This window comes from Sus scrofa, chromosome 5 (assembly GCF_054392235.1).
Source record: "Sus scrofa isolate SSC_HxYL_T2T_F1_AM1 chromosome 5, Sscrofa_HxYL_maternal_Yorkshire_Landrace_v2.0, whole genome shotgun sequence".
Lineage (NCBI taxonomy): Eukaryota > Metazoa > Chordata > Mammalia > Artiodactyla > Suidae > Sus > Sus scrofa.
Window position 1 is genome coordinate 107100167 of NC_139387.1, and position 22990 is coordinate 107123156.

The 22990-nt window shown below is 38.4% G+C and overlaps 2 protein-coding genes across 43 annotated transcripts in view; one reads left to right on the forward strand and one right to left on the reverse strand.

Moving 5' to 3' along the window:
- The window catches only part of LOC146403606 (uncharacterized), a 421112-nt gene extending 407969 nt beyond the window's left edge, over positions 1–13143 (reverse strand). The window contains exon 1 of the mRNA XM_084957731.1: positions 12941–13143. Within this exon, the coding sequence (XP_084813857.1) occupies positions 12941–13016 (76 nt within the window). The 5' untranslated portion in view covers positions 13017–13143. The remainder of the gene's footprint in view (positions 1–12940) is intronic.
- The window catches only part of PPFIA2 (PTPRF interacting protein alpha 2), a 461887-nt gene that overhangs the window by 40073 nt on the left and 398824 nt on the right, over positions 1–22990 (forward strand). For 7 of the 42 annotated variants that reach the window (XM_084957722.1, XM_084957723.1, XM_084957725.1 and 4 more), the window contains exon 1: positions 13261–13554. The exons of the other annotated variants lie outside the window; for them this stretch is intronic. The gene's annotated coding sequence lies outside the window, so the exon portion shown is untranslated. Of the gene's footprint in view, positions 1–13260; positions 13555–22990 lie in introns of those variants that run through there. 42 annotated transcript variants of the gene reach the window in all.

The window sequence follows — 22990 nt, forward strand, 5'->3', positions numbered from 1 at the left end:
TAAGTATTCAATAAATTTTCATGACCAAATGAATTAGGCTGACCTGGGAGTTAAATTAGACAGCAGGAAACTTCATGGCAATGCCATGGGAAATATGTTATAGACGAATTACACTGGCAAGCCCATTATACACCCCTAACACATTAGGATTTTTCAGAACCTGTTAGCAGTAATTGAAATCAGGGTGGGGGGATGTAACTGTAGAAATTGGCCCTGCTGAATCAGGAAAATGTTGTCTATTTTATTTTAACCTTGTTATAACTTCAGATTATGGAAGCTGGAGAAAAGCTTAAGCTATATGATGCAATAGAGAATATACTCTCTGAGAGGGGCTATACAGGCAGTTTGCCTGACTTTGTGCTTAGCTCTGCTACTCCTAGCCGTGTGACCTTAGGCAAATATCTTAATTTTCTGGTAGGTCAATTTTCTTGCCTGTCAAATAGGAATACAAATAGTACTACCTCATAAATTTGTTATGAAGATTAAATGAATATACTTAAATCTCTTAGTGTACAGTCCTCACAACAGCTTGGTTATTATTATTTATGATATTTTCTAGTAAATCTGCACTGAAATATTAAAAGGAACCATAGAAATGCTAATCGTGGCCATGTATCCCTTGTGTAGAAATGTGTCTTATTTTTAATTTCTATTTTGTACAAAAAGAGCAAGAAAATGAAAAAAGTTAATCAAGAGAATGAAAAATTTAGTATTTCAGGCTTCTATAAATAGGCTTTAGCCCCTGCCTTGAGAAATAATGAGTTTATGATAAAAGCAAACTTTACTTACTCAGTGGGATGCTAGCCATACCATCACGTCTCTTGGAGATGTGGTTGAAAATAACAGAACATTTAAGGAAGTCTCAGGCGCGGGCAGGGTGGGAGCCTCATTATCCCAGTTAAAGACAGCACAATTGGAAGTATAACCCCGTATTTTTGCGTGTGCGGCTGATGTCCTACTAAAAAAAAAATCTCTCTATGTTATTGTTAGAGCCAGAGAATAGGGGCTGAGTCACCCAGTAAACCACTTGTTAAATCACGATGTTTCAAACTGTAGCTACCTTTAGCATATAGTAGGCTGTTCATTAGTCATAACTAAAAACATTGCATGGTACTGAAATGCAACCTAGAGACAGGTAATCTCTATAACTGATACTTATTACTAAACTCTTACGCTAAGCATCTAACTCTGTTTAGAAGTTTAGGCAGCACCTTTTAAGGCAAATCCTTAGAACCCAAATTAAAGTCAGTGGGGAAAGACACCCTTGTAATTACAGATTTTAACATACGGTGTTCCTATTCTGGCTCAGTGGCTCAGAACCTGACATAGTATCTAGAGAATGCAGGCTATGCAGGATCAATCCCTGGCCTTGCTCAGTGGGTTAAGGATCTGGCATTGCTGCAATATACAGAGTAGGTTGTAAATGTGGCTTGTTGCTGTGGCTGTGGCGTAGGCCAGAACAGTGGACTCCCAGCCCAGGGAACTTCAGGCCTCAGGCATGGCCGTAAAAAGACAAAAAAAAAAAAAAAGACAGATTTTAGCATTTTTAGCATTTTTGTCCTATTCAGGAACAGTATTATTTGTGGGGTTCTCCTCGAAATCAACAGAAAATATTAAACACTTTGTATCAAACTTTTGTAATGGTTCCTTGTTATAAGCCTCAGTATCTCCAAACCTGCGAAGTGATTTCTCTGATATTACTTGTAGATTTTTGTTGAATGTTATAGATGAAAGTGAGAGAAGTATATAGTATAAACATATTTGATATATTTTATAATGTATGTACACTGGGTGTATGTGTGTGTAATTTTCGTAGTCTTCAGATAAAGTGGGACCTTTTATTTTTATTTTTATTTTTTATTTTTTTTTGCTAATTTTTGGGCCGCTCCCACGGCATATGGAGGTTCCCAGGCTAGGGGTCCAATCGGAGCTGTAGCCACCGGCCTACGCCAGAGCCACAGCAATGCAGGATCCGAGCCACCTCTGCAATCTACACCACAGCTCACGGCAACGCCGGATCGTTAACCCACTGAGCAAGGGCAGGGACCGAACCCGCAACCTCATGGTTCCTAGTTGGATTCGTTAACCACTGCGCCACGACGGGAACTCCAAGTGGGACCTTTTAAAATTTGATACTAAAAATTAAAATCCTGAAGGAACATCAGATTTGACTATAAAACAGCTAGAGGTAAACATACAAAAAAGATAAAATACATATAAAATTGGAAAAATGAAACAGTTATTTGACTACATATATTAAAAACTCTTAACATGTGAATAGAACTCAGAAATTATTGAAAAAGACTTTCCAATGTTCCAAAGGCCATGAACAATTAAGTCAAAAAAATTGGATAGCCTCCCTATTAACTGGCAAGTATTGATAGTTTCCATATTTCCAAGACTACAGAGAAATAGTCACTTTTACACAATGCCGATGTGAATAGAAGCTTGTAAAATAATTTTGGGAGGTAGTAATATGTATCAAATTTTAAATGTGTTTCTTTTTTTTTTTTTCCCCCGCTTTTTAGGTCCACACCCATGGCATATGGAATTTCCCAGGCTAGGGGTCAAATGGGAGGTACAGCTACCGGGCTATGCCACAGCCACAGCAATGTGGGATCCGAGCCACATCTGCAATCTACACTACAGCTCATGGCAACACCAGATCCTTAACCCACTGAGCGAGGCCAGGGATCGAACCCACATCCTCATGAATCCTACTCAGGTTTGTTAACCACTGAGCCATGAAGGGAACTCCAAATATATGTTTTACTTAGCAATTTAACTTAGAATTTATCTGGGGGAAATAATCAGGCAAGTGTTCAAATATCTATGAGGATGTGAATCAAAATATTGTTTATAATAGTGGAAAAAATAGTAGGAACTTAAGTATCCAACAATAGGGGATTTGATAACAAAGTCTAGTATATTCAAATGCTGAAACACCCTATAATCATTAAAACATGTGCCACAGAGATACTGCTTATGGACTTTAAAAGCTGTTATAATAAGATTTTCACAGAAAAAAAAAAAAAACACTGGCTACCAAGTATCATGAGCAATATGACAATAAGTACATATTATATATTTATAAATATATATGAGTCTGTGGGGGGCGGGTATTATGAGTACATATGTGTACCGTCACTGTGTTAATCAGTTTGTTAGGGAGGTTTTATGAGCCAAACAGTGTTTCTGCTCTCATGTGGTGAATGCTGTACAGAGGAAAGTCCAACAGCCAAGTGTGCACAGCAATTTACTAGATTCAAATTCGATGGCTGTTCTCAAGGCAAGGAAGGAATAATTCAAAGAAAAGAAATGATAAGCGCTTAAAACGGGAATTCTGGAAAGATGCCTTTGAAGCAGTAATGTTTGAACTGAGACCTCAATAAAAAGGAGCTGGTTAGGAGAGGACTGAGGAGCAGTGCTTCCTAGAATAGTCTTCTAGGAAGAGGTAACAGCAAGGCCTGTTCTCAGATCAGGATAGGCTTGCAGGGCTGGAGCAGAAGGAAGGTCTGTGTGATGGGAGTACCTGCCTAGCAAGAAGCATGAGAGACAAAGTCTGAGGTGCTGGTAGGTGGGTCATGAGTATTTAAAAGAAAAAGTGTATTTTAATCTTGGTGCAATGTATAGGTTTTTGATAGTTACAAACATAATGCAAAAATTTTATTTTTAAAATAAAATTACCTTGCCTTGGAAAATAAAAATCCACATAGAATCTTCAGCATTGCCTTCCTAAAACAACAGTGTTTCACCTTCCCTAACAGTTTAATTTAACAGGGATTCAAGTTCACTGAATCAGAGCTAATTGTAAAGCTTTCGAAATTAGCAGAAATCTCCCATTAAGGGCCAGAGATTATGTTTATTAGTATTTCTGGCCTGATTTGTTATTAGGTAAAAGATGCTATTACAGTGTAACCTCATGCATTTTAATGGTTGTGTTATTCCCCATCATTCGGAGAAGGCTGTACACTGAGTCTCTTACATTAGCAGAGATTCGCTAAACACAGTAGACAGTAACAATCCACTCTGTTTTAAGGCATTTCACAGAAATTAATGCATCTGTGTAATTAGTTTAATGTTATTCAATGTCACTACCGCTTCGTGTTAACTCAGCTAAATAAACATGAGTTGTAATTTCTGTACAAGTAATAATTTTATCAAAATAACCTCAGAAAACTTTTATATGATGAGGTTTATTGACTTACAAGTAATTTCTAAATGGATTTTCCAGTCATTGGTAGATGGGTCTCTAAATCTCTAGTTTTGACCAATAAATATTAAACATTTTAGGCTATTTTTGATTTGATTCTAATTTATGTTGACATCCTCTATACTTTTATAGGTCTCAAAATTAAAAACATTATCTCAATAAATATAATCACTATACATTTCTACCCAATTTTTACTTTTATTTGATCTTTAGCTTTAGCACATACAAAATGCTATTAAAAATCAAGATTAAAAGGGAGTGTATTACATATGCATCAGAAAAGTATTTTTTAATTTTATTTTTATTAAAGTATAGCTGATTTACAGTTTCGTGTCAATTTCTGCTATATAGCTTAGTGACCCATCCATTCACATATATATATACATCTTTTCCTCATACTATTCTTCCATCATGTTCTATCCCAAGAGACTGGATATGGTTTCCTGTGGTATACAGTAAGACCTCACTGCTTACCTATTCTAAATGTTTGTATCTACCGAATCCAGTCTCCCTGTCCATCCCACGTCTTCCTCCTGCCCCTTTGGCAACCATAAATACTTCTCAGACATAAAAAAGAAGAAAATAATGCCACTTGTTGCAACAATGGATGCAACTAGAGAGTCTCATACTAAGTGAAGACAGAAAGAGAACAAGAAATACCATATGGTATCACTCATATGTGGAATCTGAAAGATGGCACCAAAGAACCTAGCTATAAAACAGAAACAGAAAAGTATTTTTATACGTTAATTTTCTCAGGTTGTGGAAATAACAAAAGGAACACAATAAATAGCCTCATTTAAAAAATAAGGGTGGTTGTGCAATTCTCCACTGAAGCAGCAGAATACTGCAGAAGTGTTCAGGTTTAATTAAAATTATAAGATACAGCTTCTCTGTGAAGCCACATTTTAAAAAAATGCTCAGTGCTCCCCCACATGTATAAGAGAATACTTCCCTGTCATAGAATGCTAAACTTTTATGGCTTTCATTTAAAGCACATAAATTTTAGAGAGGATTTTATGGGTTCACTGTTGAATAATTTGTAATCTTCTAAATTGGTGGTGTCCATTCCTAGAGGGTAGTTATTAACTTTTTTATAAACCTTTTAGAACAGCAATCTTTAATAGAAATAGCTGCACATGTAGTTTAAAATTTTCTAGAAGTCACTTTAAAACAGGAAAAATAAATACGGGCATACCTCATTTTATTGTGCTTTGCAGATACTGTTTTTTATAAATTGAAGGTTTGTGGTGACCCTGCCTAGAGCAAGTCTACTGATGCCATTTTTCCAGCGGCATTTACTCACTTTGTGACCTTGTGTCACATTTTGGTAATTCTCACAGTATTTCAAACTTTTTCATTATAATTATGTTTGTTTGTAGTTCTGTGATCAGTGATCTTTGATATTACCATTGCAAAAAGGACTAAGACTGCCTGAGGTCTCCCATGATGGTTCGTGTTTTTTAGCAACAAAGTATTTTTAAATTAAGGTATGCACTTTTTTAGATACAATGCTATCCTATACTTAATAGACTACAGTTTAGTGTAAATGTAACTTTTACGTGTGCTCAGAAACCAAAATACTTGCTTTATTGTGATATTTGCTTGACTGCAGTAGTCTGGAACCAAACCAGCAATATTTCCACAGTATGCCTGTAGGCAAAATAATATTGATAATGTGTTTCATTTAAAATATTATCTTTGCAACATGAGGTAAGAGCCATGTTTCTAGTGCTCTGAGGCCACCTGCGGCTTGAGGCTCCACATTGGGCTTTGAAGCTTTAGAATATGCATTGATCTATGTTTTAAAAGAATTCCTGTAGACTATGGTTTCTCCAAAAGGTAAACTAGATTTCATTTTTAAAAAAATGGTGAACACAGTGGAAAGAAGTTAAATGACTGATTAGATGGTTTTTAATCAGGGAAAAATACCCAGCTGTATCACCTTATTTGGTCTGGATTTTTGCATTATCTTTACGTAGGATGTTTTGGCACTGGGTAGACAAAGTCTTGTTTGCTGCAAGAATCTACTGTATTAATTCACTGAAACAGCTTTGCATTCCATATTCCACAGATACCCCATTTTCTCTCAGGCCTATGACTCTGAACAAATCATTCTGTCTATCTAGAATAAGCTTTGCTCATTTTATGGGTAGGCAAAACTCTACTTCTCCTCAAGCTCTGGCTCAAATGACACACCCTGTGTATATCCACCTTAGACTCCAACAAGCAAATTAGTTGACTCCTCAGTAGTGGGGCTTCCATAGCATCTTTGCATATATGTCTTTTCTACACCACCTGTTGAATTGTGTATTGATTTGCCATCTATATGATTATTTTACTTCCCTCTCCCTGCACTGGCCTAGGGACACACTGTGAGTAGGGACTTTACATTATTCTTTTTTGCCAGTCTGACATCAGCCAGAAGATAGTTACAAGGTAGGTTACTAATAAATGTTTATATATTTTGCTACCCTGAAGTATTATACATTTTAATTGTTTTAGATAACTTATAAGAAATATTCAGAATTACAGTTATTCATGGATAGTAAAAATTCCCAAAGCACATGAACTGTGCATGTACACACACATATGTAATATGATTCTGAAACTTTAGTGAGACCTGCTATTGTTATTTATTTGATCTCATCTCATAGGCTCTCACTTTTTGGAGGGCTGTGGCTATTCAAAGAAACCCATTCTTCATCATTAATTTTCATTAAATATTTTACAGCTATTTTTCATTAAATCATGAAATCATTTTATATATCCATTTCATGTTGTTTATTTAAACATTAGCTGTTTTATATTATAAACCATTTTAACAGTAGCAATTATCTTTATTTTTATTCAACTTTCTCATAACACCATGCATAGTAGCATAACATAGGTACTGGGTTCAATAAAAATTTGTTGATGAACTCAAAATATTTCTGCATAACACTTGTGTGTGATATTTAATGGTTACTAAATAGCAATAAATATTTTATATTGTGTAGCTTATAATAAACCCTACCTATTTAAGTGCACCTCGAATGCCTATTTCATACTTGAATTCATTCATTCAGGATATTGACTGCTACAAGTCCAGCAAAGGTGCAGAATACTGAGCATGCATTAATGAATACAAGGAATAAGATCCTGCCCTTTTGTTTTTACGGTGTAATGAGAAGTACAGATAGAAAGTAAATAAGCAACCCATACATAGGAAATATTCTTAATTCAATGAGGCGCAAATGGATGAGAAAGAATAACAAGGAGAATCCACATAGATGAGGTGGGTAGAGCCTCCAGTAGGGGATATTTAAACTGGGATTTGATGATTAATAAAGAATTGCTGCATGAAGATTGGGGAAAAAAGAGCCTTCCCGGAGAGTGAACAATGTAAATTAGAGCGTGGTGCATGCTGGGATTTAAGAGATGGCCACAGTAGCTAGAACCCAGTGGCGTGAAATGAAGGTGGCTGAGTAGTCAAAGCACAGGATGAGGCTGAGATTTGCAGGCCATAATAGGATTTGAGTTTACTTAAAATACTTGTGAATAATGAAGGACGTCATTTAAATGTACAGGTGAATCTGCACCAGCATGTGGAGGAGGGCAAGGGGCAGGTGGAATAAGAATATGGGGCACATTGTAGCAGTTCCTTGGATAGGAGATGGTGTTTCGTGCCAGCGCTGTAGCAGTGGTGATGAAGAGAAGAGAAGACGACATATCTGGAGTGGCTTGGAGAAACGGTTTAGCACGGGAGGATCAAGGAAGGGTGCGAATCAAGAAAGACCAACAGTTTTCCTGTGTTGCAGTTTATAGGTGTTAATTTTTTTTTTTTTTTAATTTAGGATGGGCAGGACTAAAAGAGAAACACAATTCGAAAGAAGGCTCTAAAAACAATTTTTAAACTTAATTTTGAAGCGTCTGTTAGATGCCCAATAAAATATAGGATAAACATATTGTTATAAAAATCTGGAGCTTAGAGGAAAATGAGGGGGAGTACATATGTGAAATTCACTGACACATGTAGATAGTGTTTAAAAGTTATGGAACTGGATGAAAACTCCTGGAGAAAAAGTGTAAAGAAAGAGGGGGTCTCCAAACTGAACCCTGTGTCTGAGCTCAGGCTGCCATAGTATATACAATAGACTGGGTGACTTATTTCTTGTAGTTCTGGAGTCTGGGAAGCCCAAGATCAAGGTGCCAGTAGATTTGGTTCTTGTCAAGGGCCCTTTCCCTGGCTTGCAGGCATTCCCCCCTTTTCTCTGTGTTCTCAAATCGAGGAGATAGAGCTCTGGTGTTCCTCCTTGTCTAAGGGCACTAATCCCATCATAAGAGCTTCACCCTCCCGCCCTCATCTAAATCTAATACCATCACTATAGGAATGAAGGTTCAACAAGTGAATTTTGAGGAGACACCAACTGTCTGATTATAACAACTGGCATCCTTTTGTTTGAAGAGGATACACCAGAGAAGTAGAATTAAAACTGAGAGATGTTATTGGAACCTTCCCTCCCCAAGAACTTTTCTGGGGTTTTCTAGGCACTTTTAATCAAAACACACAAATCCTCAGTGTGAGCTATAAATCTCAGTACTTTGAAAAAGCATGTAAACAGCTCTAGGAAATGCTCATGACAAACAGAAAAATGGACTTAAATCATTTGGTGACATCAACAAGACTGATTTCCCTGGAGGGGTGGTATTTGAAAGCCAGACTGGAATGGACTGAGCAATACTTACAGTGGAGGGAACTAGTGGAGACAGTGTTATAATTTTGGCTGTCTGGATCGAGAGAGAAACATAGCCAGGGGAAGAAAACTGACTGAGGAAAGACACCTTTCGGCAAGGACAGGACACAGCACGTTTGTGTATGGAAGGGGTGTGTATGCAGAACCACATCAGCTTGGCTCGCATGTGGCACCAGATACGACTAATCATGGTGCCATGTGCAGTGGGGGTGGGTCTCAGAAAGAGAAGCTATAGCCGAGGATGCTTGCCAGCTGCCCTATTTTTCTTGTTCCTACCCAGCAACCAGCTGCTAGGAGCAAGTGATAGGAAATCCCAGCTTAGAGCTCATGTTTTCTCTCACTTTCTCCAGTTACCAGTCTGCTGTTCTTTCTCTTTCCTTTCCTTACTTGCCCAGCTCTTGTAAATCTAAACTTTCAGCCACTTTCTTTTGGATTCTTTTTACCTTCCCATAATATATATGGCTTACTCTTAACGAGGTTAATTGAAACCAGGAAAAGAGTTCAGTTCAGGGTTTATCAGAACAGGTAAGTGGTGACGTGAGGCACAAGTAATGAGCCTCTATTTAGGTAACTTTAATGGACAACCCCTCCACTATTTTACAACACCCTGAATGAGAAATGGTAGATTAGGCAGTGATTGATGCTTATTTATTGAGTGCTGACTATATTTTATATGCTGTTGTAACTGCTTTATGTGAAGTGTGTCATTTAACTTTGACCGTAACCCATTTAGTCTTCTATTATTTTCATCCTCGTTTTATAGATAAAGAGGTTAAGTTGACTTAATTAAGATCATGCATGGCAGAAGGCTTGGAGCCAGGACTTCACTCAGGCAGTCTGACACAAAGCCTAGGCTCTAGCTTTTGAATTCTACTGCCTGAGGCACCAGAAAGTGGTATGGATGGATGTTTGAGCAGCGTTCTAGTTCCTCAAGAGACTGTGCCCTCTAAATGCATGGATCAGTTTGAACCAAAGTGCAAAAGGAGGGAACCATGTCTCTTTCTCACACTTAGAAGCAGTAGTAAGAGCAGCAGCCACTGCAGCCACACTTCGTAAGAGCTGACCTTTGCTGAAGAGTGACAAAGTGCCAGGCCCTGTCCCAACCACCTCCCTTAGGGCATTTTCATTTAATCTTCCCAACAAAGCTGAGCAGGTGCCCCACGATGGTCTTCTCTCACAGATGAGGGGAATGAGATTCACAGGGGCTGAGCTATTTGCAGCTTAGCTGCTAAGTGCAGGATGAGATGATGATACTCCGAAAGTCTAAACTGTCAATCTCAACATCTTAGATAGTTTTACTTGTTCAGATTCCTTCTTGAGGTTAGCCATTTCTCCACAGTCTGTCTGTTTTATCATCTAAACTATTTTATCTCAAGTTGGGAGCAATTTAAGTGATATTTTATCGACTTTTAAAGTATATAAAACATAGGAAGCCCATACTTTGGGCATTCTCAGTGACGTTTATTCCATTCGAAATGCTCCCTTTTAACTCAAGTTTTATATTCAACTTATCTAATTGGATTTTATGTTTGTTTGTTTTCTTCCCTGTTGCCTTTATTGTTAATTGTCCTCTGAAATATTTCTATAAGTTTTAGTCACCTCTTTACTTTTTATATCATTTTTAATACTGTGTGCATTTGATATATAATGTCAAACATAATGAACAATGCCAAATGTGGAACGAGTAATCCTTTATACAGTATATAAAATTGTTTTGAAACACTTATTTTAGAACCATATGCTTTGTAATGTGGGAAAAAAAAAACTTTGGACAGAGAAAAATTTCAGGTTTCTTATTTTATTCTTATAAAGAATACAAATCTTATTCAAGAATAAACTCATCATTTTTTTCACAACCTATGAAAAATTTTATATTTGGCAGAAGAAAACATCTTTTAAAAGCCTAAGAACATATTAGAGACATGCAAATCAAAACTACAATGATGTATCACCTCACACCAGTCAGAAGGGCCATCAAAAGTCTACAAACAACAAATGCTAGAGATGGCATGCAGAAAAGGGAACCCTCCCACACTGTTGGTGGGAATGTAAGCTGCTGCAACCACTATGGAGAACAATATGGAAGTTCCTTACAAAACTAAATATAGAACTACTGTATGATCCAGCAACCCCACTCCTCGGCATATATTCAAAGAAAACCATAATTCGAAGAGATGCATACACCCCAATGTTCATTGTGGTACTGTTTACAACTGCCAGGGCACAGAGGCAACCTAAACGTCCATTAACAGAGGAATGGATAAAGAAAATGTGGCGTATATGTACAATGAAATATTACTCAGCCATAAAAAAGAACAGAATAATGCCATTTGCAGCAACATGGATGGACCGAGAAATTATTATACTAAGTGAAGCCAGACAAATACAAATATCATGTGAGATCACTAATCTGTAGAATCTCATAAACAGGATACAAAAGAACTTACAGAACAAAAGCAGACTCAAATACTTCAAAACGAAACTTACAGTCACCAAAGGGGAAACGTAGGGGTAGGGGTGGCATAAATTAGCAGGTTGGGATTAACATATACACACAACTATGTATAAAATAGGGAAGTAACAAGGACTTACTTAGAGCACAGGGGCGTCTACTCAGTACTGTGTGTACTACTCTATGTGGGAAAAGAATCTGAAAAGGAATGGGTATATCTGTGTGTGTGTGTGTGTAACTGACTTACTTGTCTGTACAACTGAACATAACACAACTTTGTAAATCAGCTATACTCCAATATAACTTAAAATATTAAATACAGAATCATAAAGAATTTTTTGAGATTAGCTTTTTACACTCGGCATGATTCTCTTGAGATTCGTCATTTTCTTTCAATTGCTGAGTGGTATTCCTTGGTATGGCTGTACCACGGTTTATTTAATGATCCACCCTTTGAGGGATATGTGAGAAGTTTTCCAATTTTTGACTGGTCCTAATAAAGCTGCTATGAACATTCACGAAATAAAAAATAAAAAGCCTAAAACAGGGATTGTAACTTTTAAAAAAAATTGAAAGTAGTAGACAGTAGAATTTGCCTTTGAACTGTAATTTTTGAAACCATTTTCACTTACATATCCTAGGATCTTTGTTGTTACAATTATATAGGCTTACCTTTGCTTTTGTGTGTGTGTGTCTTTTTAGGCCCACACCTGCAGCACATGGAGGTTCCTAGGCTAGGGGTGGAGTGGGAGCTGTAGCTGCTGGCCTATACCACAGCTCACAGCAACACCAGATCCTTAACCCACTGAGCAAGGCCAGAGATCGAACTTGCATTCTCATGGATGCCAGCCAGATTCATTTCCACTGAGCCATTATAGGAACTCCTATCTTTGCTTTTCACATGAGCTAACTGTGGTCCTCAGAAGCTGGCTTCAGAGTCATAAGATTTTACGTAGCAAGCCCAGAATTAGCTAGATGGCAAAGACAGAAAATCCATTTTTTTTTTTTTTTTTGTCGTCACTGTGGTCATTACTCAGGAACTTCACTGGCACCACTGAACAACCCCACGGACACAGGGGGTGTCCCCAAAGAGAGTGCAAAGGATCCTACCCTCCCAAGACACAATGCCACTCCCACAGACAACCAAAAGAAAGACCCACCAGTTCAGACACTTCCTCCGAGAGCGCTGCCATCAGTGGGGCCCTAGCAGCAAATGGAGCGCCACCCACATTTCTGTCCAGCCGTATTTTTGCGGACCCCCCCACCCCCTCCACCCTCACCTGACTGCTGCCAAGCCAAGATTACAGCACACAAACCGAGACCATCAAGAAGGAAAGAGCTGTCTCTGGGAAAGAATCAACAACAAATAGATATCCAAAAGCAAGTTCACAAGTCAGATCAAAGCTCTAATCCTTACAAGTGGTTTTTTGCCCGCTCATCTGAGTTTGGGGAAAAGGGACAGCCTGAAATGGCACGTTCCTCTCTCCACCAGGCCCCCCAGGTAGAAATCTGAAAGCAGACTTTGATAAGAATTCTTACCTTTCGCCGTCTTCTGCCAGGTTTCCTCCGGGTTTGGCAGGCTCTGGAAGGAGGAGGGTGTCCCAGCAGGTCTCATCACGGTCACGAGAAACTCAGGAAGAGAAGGAAAAATCGTTTTCCCTCTGCTCTTCCGCGAATGCTTGGCCGAGACCCCCTTGCCTCGAGGGCGGGCGCCTCGCTAATGGAGAAGCTTGGCCAGGGTCGAACTTCTCAGCTGTGGCCACTGTCTTCTAGATTCTTTTGAGCGAGGTTAACCTGTTTTTCAGCCTCAACACAAAATTTTATTCACCTGATGCCTCACGCCAGCCACGCCTAGCTTCAGTCAGGACCAGCCCCACTCGGAACCGGTCCTGTTTCTAACTCGCCCGTGCTCGGACCCCACACCCGGTCCCACTTCTACCAGAAGACCCAGTCTGACCCTCAACTCAGTCCTTGAGTCGGTCGTGTGTCAAAGTTGGACCCGGTCTGACTTTGGCAGGTTGCCAGCCTGCGTCTGGAAAAAGACACGTTCCCGTCTGTCTGCAAAAGCTCCCAAGGCCAAAGCCACGGAGAACCCCAGAGGGAAGACGCAGCATCTCTGGAGGCGGTGAGAGGCGGCGGCTCAGGCTCCGCAGGTACCATAGCTGCTGCTCTGTGCTCCTGGGGCTGTCGGGGTCCCCTTCCCTTCTCCCTTCCCGCACTGAGAGCTGTTAAAAGATAAACTGAGGCATATTATCAAATTTGAGTTTTTATGAGCACAAGTCAATTAGAATAGCAAATCGAGTCCAGTCTAGCAAATAGAAAGAGCTCCGAGGAGCTATTCAAGATGACTTTTATAGGCAGAAGGCACAAGGAAAATAAACTTGGAGAAAAAGCACGTTGGTTACAGCAAAGTGACTTTCCTTTAAGGGCTGGCAAGGTCTATTCCGCGGATGACTGAACTAAGCTGATCTGGCCACTCCTGACCAGGTTAAGGCCTCTTCTGGGAAAGCCACCACTGTAAGTTAACTTTCGGGCTTAGCATAAGCAACTCTCTTTTGGGCTTCTTGTCTTGTTTAAAACAGTGTGTTTTTTTCCTACGGAAGTATGAAATGAAATAATAAAACTTGAAAAAAATCAGAAAAGTACATCTTACTGACTTATGCAGCCAAGAAAAGACTACTTAGGGTGAAAACAAGACCTTTACCGCTATACACGCCCCAGCCTGACCCGACGTTCCAGGTGCTGTGCCTTAGCAAACGCTACAGGACTGGTTTCACAGCACGGGGCGCGACTCCCATGCCTCACATTATGATGTTCCTCTTTCCTCCCTGGCGACTCCTTATCCACAGCCTCATGCAGCCTATAAACATGCTCAGATCTTGCCCGTCCTAAAAACCAATCCTCCTGTGCTAGAAATGCAGATTTTCATGCCCAGGCCCTCTGAATCAGAAACTTTTGGGTAAGATGTGGGAATCTGACTTTTAATCAGCTTTGCATTTTATGTGTGCTGAAGTTTGAGACTCACCGATGAGGTAAAAATAGCAGGCCTGTGTGATTGATGAGATGGGGTCAGAGAAAGGAGTCAGCCAGGGTTTCCTCAAAGTTCGATCTGGGTGATGACGCATGGTATTACTGATTGAAAGGTGAAGTACCATTGAGAATATGAAGACTTCAGTTCGGATACATTATATTGGAGATTTCTCAGTGACTGGGAGGGCCGGGACAGGTGTTGATGTAGGAATCATCAGTATCTATTATGGCTGGTGGTTATGGCTCTATGAATGAAGGAGAATTGTCCAGGGGAAAATCACAGAGAAGGAACACAGGTGGGTCAGGGGTTGGTTCCTGGGGAATACCCGCGTTAGTGGAGCTCAGATGAAGAGGCATCTGTGAAGCCATCTGAGGAGCAGTGGTCATGAGGGGAGGCGTGGAACTAGAAGAAAGTCCAATATTTTTATGGAAGACACGTTTCATGGATTCATACTTTGAGGAGTGAAGTTTCACCCAGGTTATAGTAGTGTTGACATCTGACAAGAATTTTATTTAGCAATATACTGAGATTATTATACCATTGACAAAATAAGATTCAGTGGAATTGTGGAAGCAGAAAAAGGTTTAGGATCCTAAGATATGGAGAAAGACAAATGTACACCAGGAGGTGGACTGAAAAAAGAGGGGACAGGGAGACAACTAGGGAATGACTCAGGGCTAAAAAGTGTATATTCAGAGACAATGGTTCATATTACTTAATGCCATAAGACTGAGAATCAGCATGGTGACGAAACAAAAGCAAACTTTTATGTTTATAAAACCATTTAGTATCCAAAAATTTGTTTTTCTCTTTCTTTTTCTGACTTCAGTCAGTATGAGAGTCTCTAGTTCCATCCATGTTGCTGCAAACGGCATTATTTTCTTCTTTTTTATGGCTGAGTAGTATTCCATGGTGTATATATACCACATCTTCTTAATCCATTCATCTGTCAATGGAAAAATTAAAAATCATTTAAAAAAGGAAAATAATAAACTAAAAACCTCTATCTCAAAAAAATTGTCCTTTCATTTTGATTGTACTTAACTACATCTAACTCTTGATTATTAATAGAGGAAGAGAGTTTTAGGGTGTATTGCACAATTTTTAATTTACGTATTCTTGACCAAAGCTTATATTAATATGAATGAACTAATTTAACCACTATACAATTTTTGTTACATATAATATTCATGATAAATATTGAAAAACTTTAAATCAAAAATAAAATATCTATAAATGTCATGTTCACCCAATTTTAAAATCCTAAAAATTTTAAAATCATTTTATATACTATTTTTTTTTTTAGCTATTTCTTGGGCCACTCCCACAGCATATGGAGGTTCCCAGGCCAGGGGTCTAATCGGAGCTGTAGCCACCGGCCTACGCCAGAGCCACAGCAACGCGGGATCCGAGCGGCGTCTGCAACCTACACCACAGCTCACAGCAACGCCGGATCCTTAACCCACTGAGTGAGGGCAGGGACCGAACCAACAACCTCATGGTTCCTAGTCAGATTCGTTAACCACTGCGCCACGACGGGAACTCCCTACTATTATATTTATTTAAGAAAATAGATAACAGAGTAGGGTCTGCTCATCCCTTTCACAGTTTTAAACTGCTATTGAAACAAATCTGATTCACATCAGTAGTTAGTTCCATTTTATCTTTGAGGATAAATTTGACCATTAAAAAGGTTTATATACTATATACCACCTTTAATGATAATAATATAATCTTATAATTTCTTGAAGCCTACAATGCTTTACTTCTGTGGTTTTGATTTTGCATATTCTTTGATAGTAGAATATCTGATCCAAAGGCTTTTCCGAGTTAGAAGAAATAACGCAGCTTCTCAAAGCCACTCAAGGACAGCAAATACCTTAGGTCTACCAATATTTATAATGAAGTCTTCTGTACTAAATGTAGCTTATTACAAGATATAGCGATTGTCATGAAGCATGCCAAAGATAACTTATATTCAGTCTACTCAAAGCCACTACTTTATTTATTTTGTTGTCTTTTGTCTTTTAGGTCTGCACCCACAGCATATTGAGGTTCCCAGACTAGGGGTCTAACCGGAGCTCCAGCTGCTGCCTCCACCACAGCCCCAGCAATGCCAGATCCTAGCTGTGTATGCAACCTACACTCCAGCTCATGGCAGCTGTGGGTTCTTAACCCACTGAGTGAGGCCAGGGATCCAACCTGAAACCTCATGGTTCCTAGTCGGATTTGCCACCACGGGAACGCCCAAAGCCACTACCTTAAAGAAGAAAAGGCATGAATCTGTTTTTAGTAACAGGGTGTGTGTTAAGTGTGTGCACAGAGATAAATATGAAAGGACTAGGTAGATTTAGATTAATAACACCTCTAAACCACACATTCCACACACCACCCCTCCACAGGCACAGGAAATGGGAGAAGTTATTCAAATAATTTTCAGCAAAGGTTTTGCCTTAAATTATAAAGAAAATGTTTTTTTTCATCAGAGTCCCATATCTTCATATTCCTTCTTCTGACTTTTTATCCACAACAGTCCTACTTAAATCTGTTTTCTTAAAAACAAATATTTTCAACCCTTAGCCTGCTAAATAAGAATTCCTTAGAGTAGGACAAGGAATCTTTATTTTTGTCATCCTTATGTTTCTCTCCTAGAGTAGTGATATCCTTCCTAACATTCATGTGAATCTATTTTATGTGGCTTATTTTATTTATTTAAAGCCATTTTATTTAGTTATTTGTTTATTTAGTCTTTTCAGGGCTGCACCCTCAGCAAATGGATGTTCCCAGGTTAGGGGTCAAATCAGAGCTGTAGCCGGCCTACACCACAGCCACAGCAAGACCGGATTCAAGCCGCATCTGTGATCAACACCACAGCTCACGGCAACGCCAGATCCTTAACTCACTGAGCGAGGTCAGGGATTGAACTTGCATCCTCATGGATACTAGTCAGATTCACTTCTGCTGAGCCATGACAGGAACTCCTTACATGGCTTATTTTAAAATATCCCTCATCAAATTTATCTAAATAGGATTATTCTTAGTCACATTGGCTATAGCATTCTGCATTGCAGAGTCCAATCACCTTATATAAATCTGTTAAAAAAATTAATATCAGATACTTCCTTGATTGATTACTCTAGACTGATCTGAACTGAAATAGTATATTCATCCAGTCACTTAATCGTATTTATTGAGTGCCCATCATATGCAGTCATTGATCCAGGTGCTGGAATTCAGTGCTGAATAAAACAGAGTCTTGGCCTTGAGGAAACATGCCAGATAGTGAAGGGAGAGGCAACATGAGAACATTTGTAACATTTTGGAAATTTTTATTGATTAATTTTCATTTTATTAAAGACAACCCATGTTCTTTTGCAGTTTCTAGGTTAATCTTATTACTAAAAATGTAAATTGCCCTCTTCTGAATAACATAAACCCAATTCCAATAATGTGATGTAATTATGTATAGATTTTTCAGCTAAAGTGGCCTAGGAAAGTTCATAATTATAAACTTAGCTTACTTAATTTCACTGTTTTTCCTTTCCCTTTCTTTCCCAAACTAATTGGATATATCTCCCTGAGTCTGAGCTGAGAGTTGTTGCAAAGGAAGAGAATTGTAACTGGAATAAATAATTATATTTCATAAATCAGTTTTAAATAATTTATCACATAGCATAGCAGTTAGTGAATCAGAATAGCCTTAAGGTCTTAAGAATTATTTACTGAGAAATAATAACTTGCCAGTAAGACTGCCCAATTGAGAGGGAGGGAAAAGACATCTTCCTTTTCATGTTTAATTAGTTACACAATTAAAATGTTCATTAAATAAAATTTAGAAATTCTGAGGAGAATCTGCATTTTCTGTGTAAGCCTGCTACTACTCTTATTAGTTGGTGTCTGCCTATGATTTATTTCCACAACAGAGAGTGATTCTCGGTCATAATAAACCCAGATTTAAGGTGACAGTCATAACTTTCACATCCAATAAAATCTTGCTTCCTGAGAGAAAAAAAAATCAAGGTCAAAAGATAGAACTCTGTTGCCTTTTAAGTGGGTGATGTTTAGGAATAAAAGAGCATGTTTTAATCTAGTGGAAAAAAATATAGCATGAGATCAATAGGTCAGCACTAACCCGTTTGAATAGGTTAACTTTTTTATTGGGTATTTAAAAAAAATACCTGTCTAAAAATCTTTAATTTCCTTTTCTGAGAGAAGAATTCATGGTAGGGCCTGAGAATTCCTTGATCAATAGTGGATTCTGAAGAAATGAAAATACATAATGCATATTGTAAACAAAAAGTTTTGCTGAAGCCGTTATATACAAGACTTCAAGAGACTCTACTTAATTATAGGTCCCAGTTAAACCTGCAAAAATATTGAGATATTTTTTCACCTTGGTTTATGTCTCTGCTTAATAAGAGAAGACTCATTGCTTCATGGTTTTATAAGTCAAATATACAAGGTTTAAATGTGCAAATATGCATTTTGAAAGTCTTTCCTTTTCACTCAGTGACAATGTCTCCTGATGAAGTTATGCTGCCATATTCTTTGTGATTAGGTGATGAGAGTGGAGAGGCTAGAGGCCACATACCTGGGGGAGAGTTGAAAAAGCAGCTTCTTCCCCTCCCCAACCAATAAATAATTTGAAATAAAATGAAACACATCAAAACAATACTGCAGTGACTGCTATTGTTGCTGCTATTGATGCTTATGGCTACTATCACCTAACTTTATTTGCACTCACTATGTGTAGTCATTTATTCTCCCACAATCGTGTGAGACAGGTACTATTACAGAATAAGTTTCATATGTGAGACCCTAAAATATAGAAATGTTAAGTAACTGACCTAAGTTTACATATCTAATCAGTGGCAAAGTCAAGATTCAAACCTAGGCATCCTCTAAATAAGCTATACGGCCCCATGTATGAATGCTAACATGAAACTACATGACAAAAACCCACAATATGTTGAAATTGTATTAGCGTCTTTGATGATTTTCTGCTTGCCAAATTCTGGATATTTTTTTTCCTCATTTTGGGGGGATATACTTGTTCAGAAGATTATATAAAAACACTGGGAATGAGGAATGAGGTCAGGGAGATGCCTGAGGAAATTACAGTTGAGAAATATAAAATGTGAAACCATTTAGAAGCAGCAGAAATCAATTGATGTGTAATGGTGATCATCTGAGCAGAAAGATAGGTTTTCTAAGGAAACCTTATTTTTATTTTTTGGAGAGTGTGTGTGTGTGTGTGCATTTGTGTGGGCAGAGTGAGGCTGGAGCATTCGTAAATGCTCCTATAGGAGGGATTCTTTACATGGAGTTTTAAGAATATCATATACTTTCTATGCCTCCTCAAAAATATGCTTTCAAATTGCTCTATATATTACTAAAGCACTAGATAGAAATAAATCGAATGCGTATGTTCATAGTTTTATTGTGTGGTCAGACATTGAATGAGGAGTATTTTTAATCTATGTTGTAAAATATCTCAGGTTAAAAATAAAGTATGAGTCATCTTCTATGATGGTCTATTCAGCAGCTAAAAATCGCCATGCTTTTTAAACATTATTTTGTGTCAGTATGACCGAGTCATTCATACATAATTGAAAAGAAATTGCTTTTTTCTTTACAGGATTCCATATCAGAACTGATAGTTACATGGCTTGGAGGTATTAAAACTCAACCTAGTAGTCATCTTGAAAATAAAGTTTTTCTTAGAAATTTAAGAATTCTTGGAGTTCCCGTCATGGCGCAGTGGTTAACGAATCCGACTAGGAACCATGAGGTTGCGGGTTTGGTCCCTGCCCTTGCTCAGTGGGTTAACGATCCGGCGTTGCCGTGAGCTGTGGTGTAGGTTGCAGACGCGGCTCGGATCCCGCGTTGCTGTGGCTCTGGCGTAGGCCGGTGGCTACAGCTCCGATTCGACCCCTAGCCTGGGAACCTCCATGTGCCGCGGGAGCGGCCCAAGAAATAGCAACAACAACAACAAAAAAGACAAAAGACAAAAAAAAAAAAAAAAAAAAAAGAATTCTTAAATTTTCAGAAATGGCCAAGATAACAGAAAGGTGTGTAGCACACATATTGTGAATTTTGTGTACTTTTTATGATTCATACTGATAATTGTTAACAATGCAGACAGTCGGTTGATCACTTAGTGTTTTTTCCCCAGTAGTCCTTTGCTTTAAAATATATAATTAGAATTGTGCAAATACATAAAAACCAGAATAAGGAAAATGCTTAATTTCCTTTATGGATTCATTGGTCTAAATATTAAATTCTGTGCAGTATTTTTATTTTATAATGAACCCTTACATGGCATATATTACTGGAAGAGTATGAATGTTTAGTTGCTATATTAGTTCTCTCTTAGTGTTTAGTGGCTGTATTAATTATCTCTTCCTGTGTAAAAAATTTCACTTTTGTAAAACTCAAAACCAACTGACTTAGAACAATAGTGTTGATTATCTTACAGTCTCTGTGGGTAGGGACTTGTGGTGGTTTAACTGGGTCCTAAGATTCGAGGTCTCTCACAGGTTGCAGTCAGCATATTAGCCAGGGCTTTAGTCACCTCAGTCTCAAGCAGGGGAGGAGTGACTTGTCAGTTCACTCTAATGAGCTCACAAGCTTTATTTCCTGGCTGATTGTCGGCATGAGACATTAGTTTCTTGGCACATGGACTTCCCCACAGGGATACTTGTAATATGGCAGCTTCCTCAGAGTATTGAGGTGGGGGGGTCACAATTTTTGTCAACAGTTCTCAGAAGTGACATCCCATTACTTTTACCACATTTTCACTAACTCCAGCTCAGACTTAAAGGGAGAATATGACACGAAGTCATGAAATTGAGGAGATGGGATCATAGCCATTTTAGAGTTTTCCTACCAGTCTTAATATTGCAAACTCAGTAAAATGCATATTTTCTTCTCTTTCCCTTTTTGATTATTTTCTTCTTTATGGAATTCTCTCCCTGCGTGTTACAACTCTGGTCTGAAAGGATTCATCTTCTTCCCATGACTGATTAAAATTTGCTGTGAGCTATTATCAATAATAGGTACTGGTTGAAGTAATCTTATCTGATATGCAAGGCATTTGGCTCATGCATTGTGGACAATGAAAGAGTGAGTAAACTTAATATACTTCTTCCCATTGAGTTTGAAGATTGGGTAGAATCTGTGGAAGTGATTCACTTAGTGTCAGTGACTAATTCCAATAATGTGTTATCTTTTAATGATGCCTTAGGTTTCAATGCCTTAGAAGAGAAGAATAATGTATAATAGCACCTGAAATGGGTTAGTTTTTGGCAGAGGCTTTAGGGAGGCCTTGCTTCTACCATATAGGCAACTGTCTACTCTGAGCCTCCTTCCATGGCTTTGGAGGTTTTTTACATCAATATATTTATTGAGAACACATGGAACAGAGAGGGGTAGCTATATCTCTGCTAGGGAAGTTAGAATTTATATGGAAAGAAAACAAATGGAATGATGATATAAGGTGATGTATTTCATATATATGAAAATATATATAATGAAAATACAGAGATGGAATTTTTTTAAATTATGTTTGACATTTTTATTTTAGAGCATAAAAACAAGCAAACAAGTTCCTGGCTTGACTGATCAAAAGAGAGTTGTTTGTGTTGAAATTGAGGTATCGTTATACATCCTGTGATGTAGGCCAAGCCTACTCCATCCTGCATTTTTGATATTCCTTGCGGTAGGTTGAATAATAGTCCTCTAAAAGTGTCCATGTCTATATTCCTGGAACTTGCAAATATATCACCTAACATGGTAAATGGGGCTTTGTAGAGATGTCTGAAGAACTTGAGAAGGGTGATTGTTCTGAGTTACTGGGGTGGGTCCAGTGTTCTTGTAAGGATCCTTCTAGGAAGGAGGCAAGAGGGTTAGAGTCGGCAACAAAAAGGACATGTGAAAGTGGAACCAGAAATTAGAGTGAAGCTCTTTGAAGATGGAGTGGAACTGTGACTCAAGGAATGTAGGTGGCCTCTAGAAGCTGGAAAAGGTGAGAAAACAGATTCTCCGCTGAACTCTCTGGGCGCCAAAACTGTGAGATAATCTGTGCAGTGTTAGGTCACTAAGTTTGTAGTAATCTATTAAAGTAGCAATAGGAAATTAATACACTCCTTGTGTTAGGATTCCACTCATCCACCCCCAGTCTAGTGTGTTTAACCCTACCAGGTAGTCCTCTTGGATCAACTACATTTCAGGATGCATTCCTTCCTGTGTAGCCCACATCTGGTCCTCAGAAGTGTGTGTGTGTGTGTGTGTGTGTGTGTGTGTATGCGCACACGCATGTGTGTATTGTTGGAGTTAGAAAGTGAGAAACAGGGACAGGCTTTGGTGCCCATGTCTGAAAATACTAAGCATCCTAAAAACAAAGATACTGTGCTATACACAAAAGGACAACAAATGTTGACTATGTAGAGAAATTGGAACCCTTGTACACTGTTGGTGGGAATGCAAAATGGTGCAGCCAGTGTGAACAACAGTATAGAGAGTCTTCAAAAATTAAAAATAGAAGTACCATATGATCC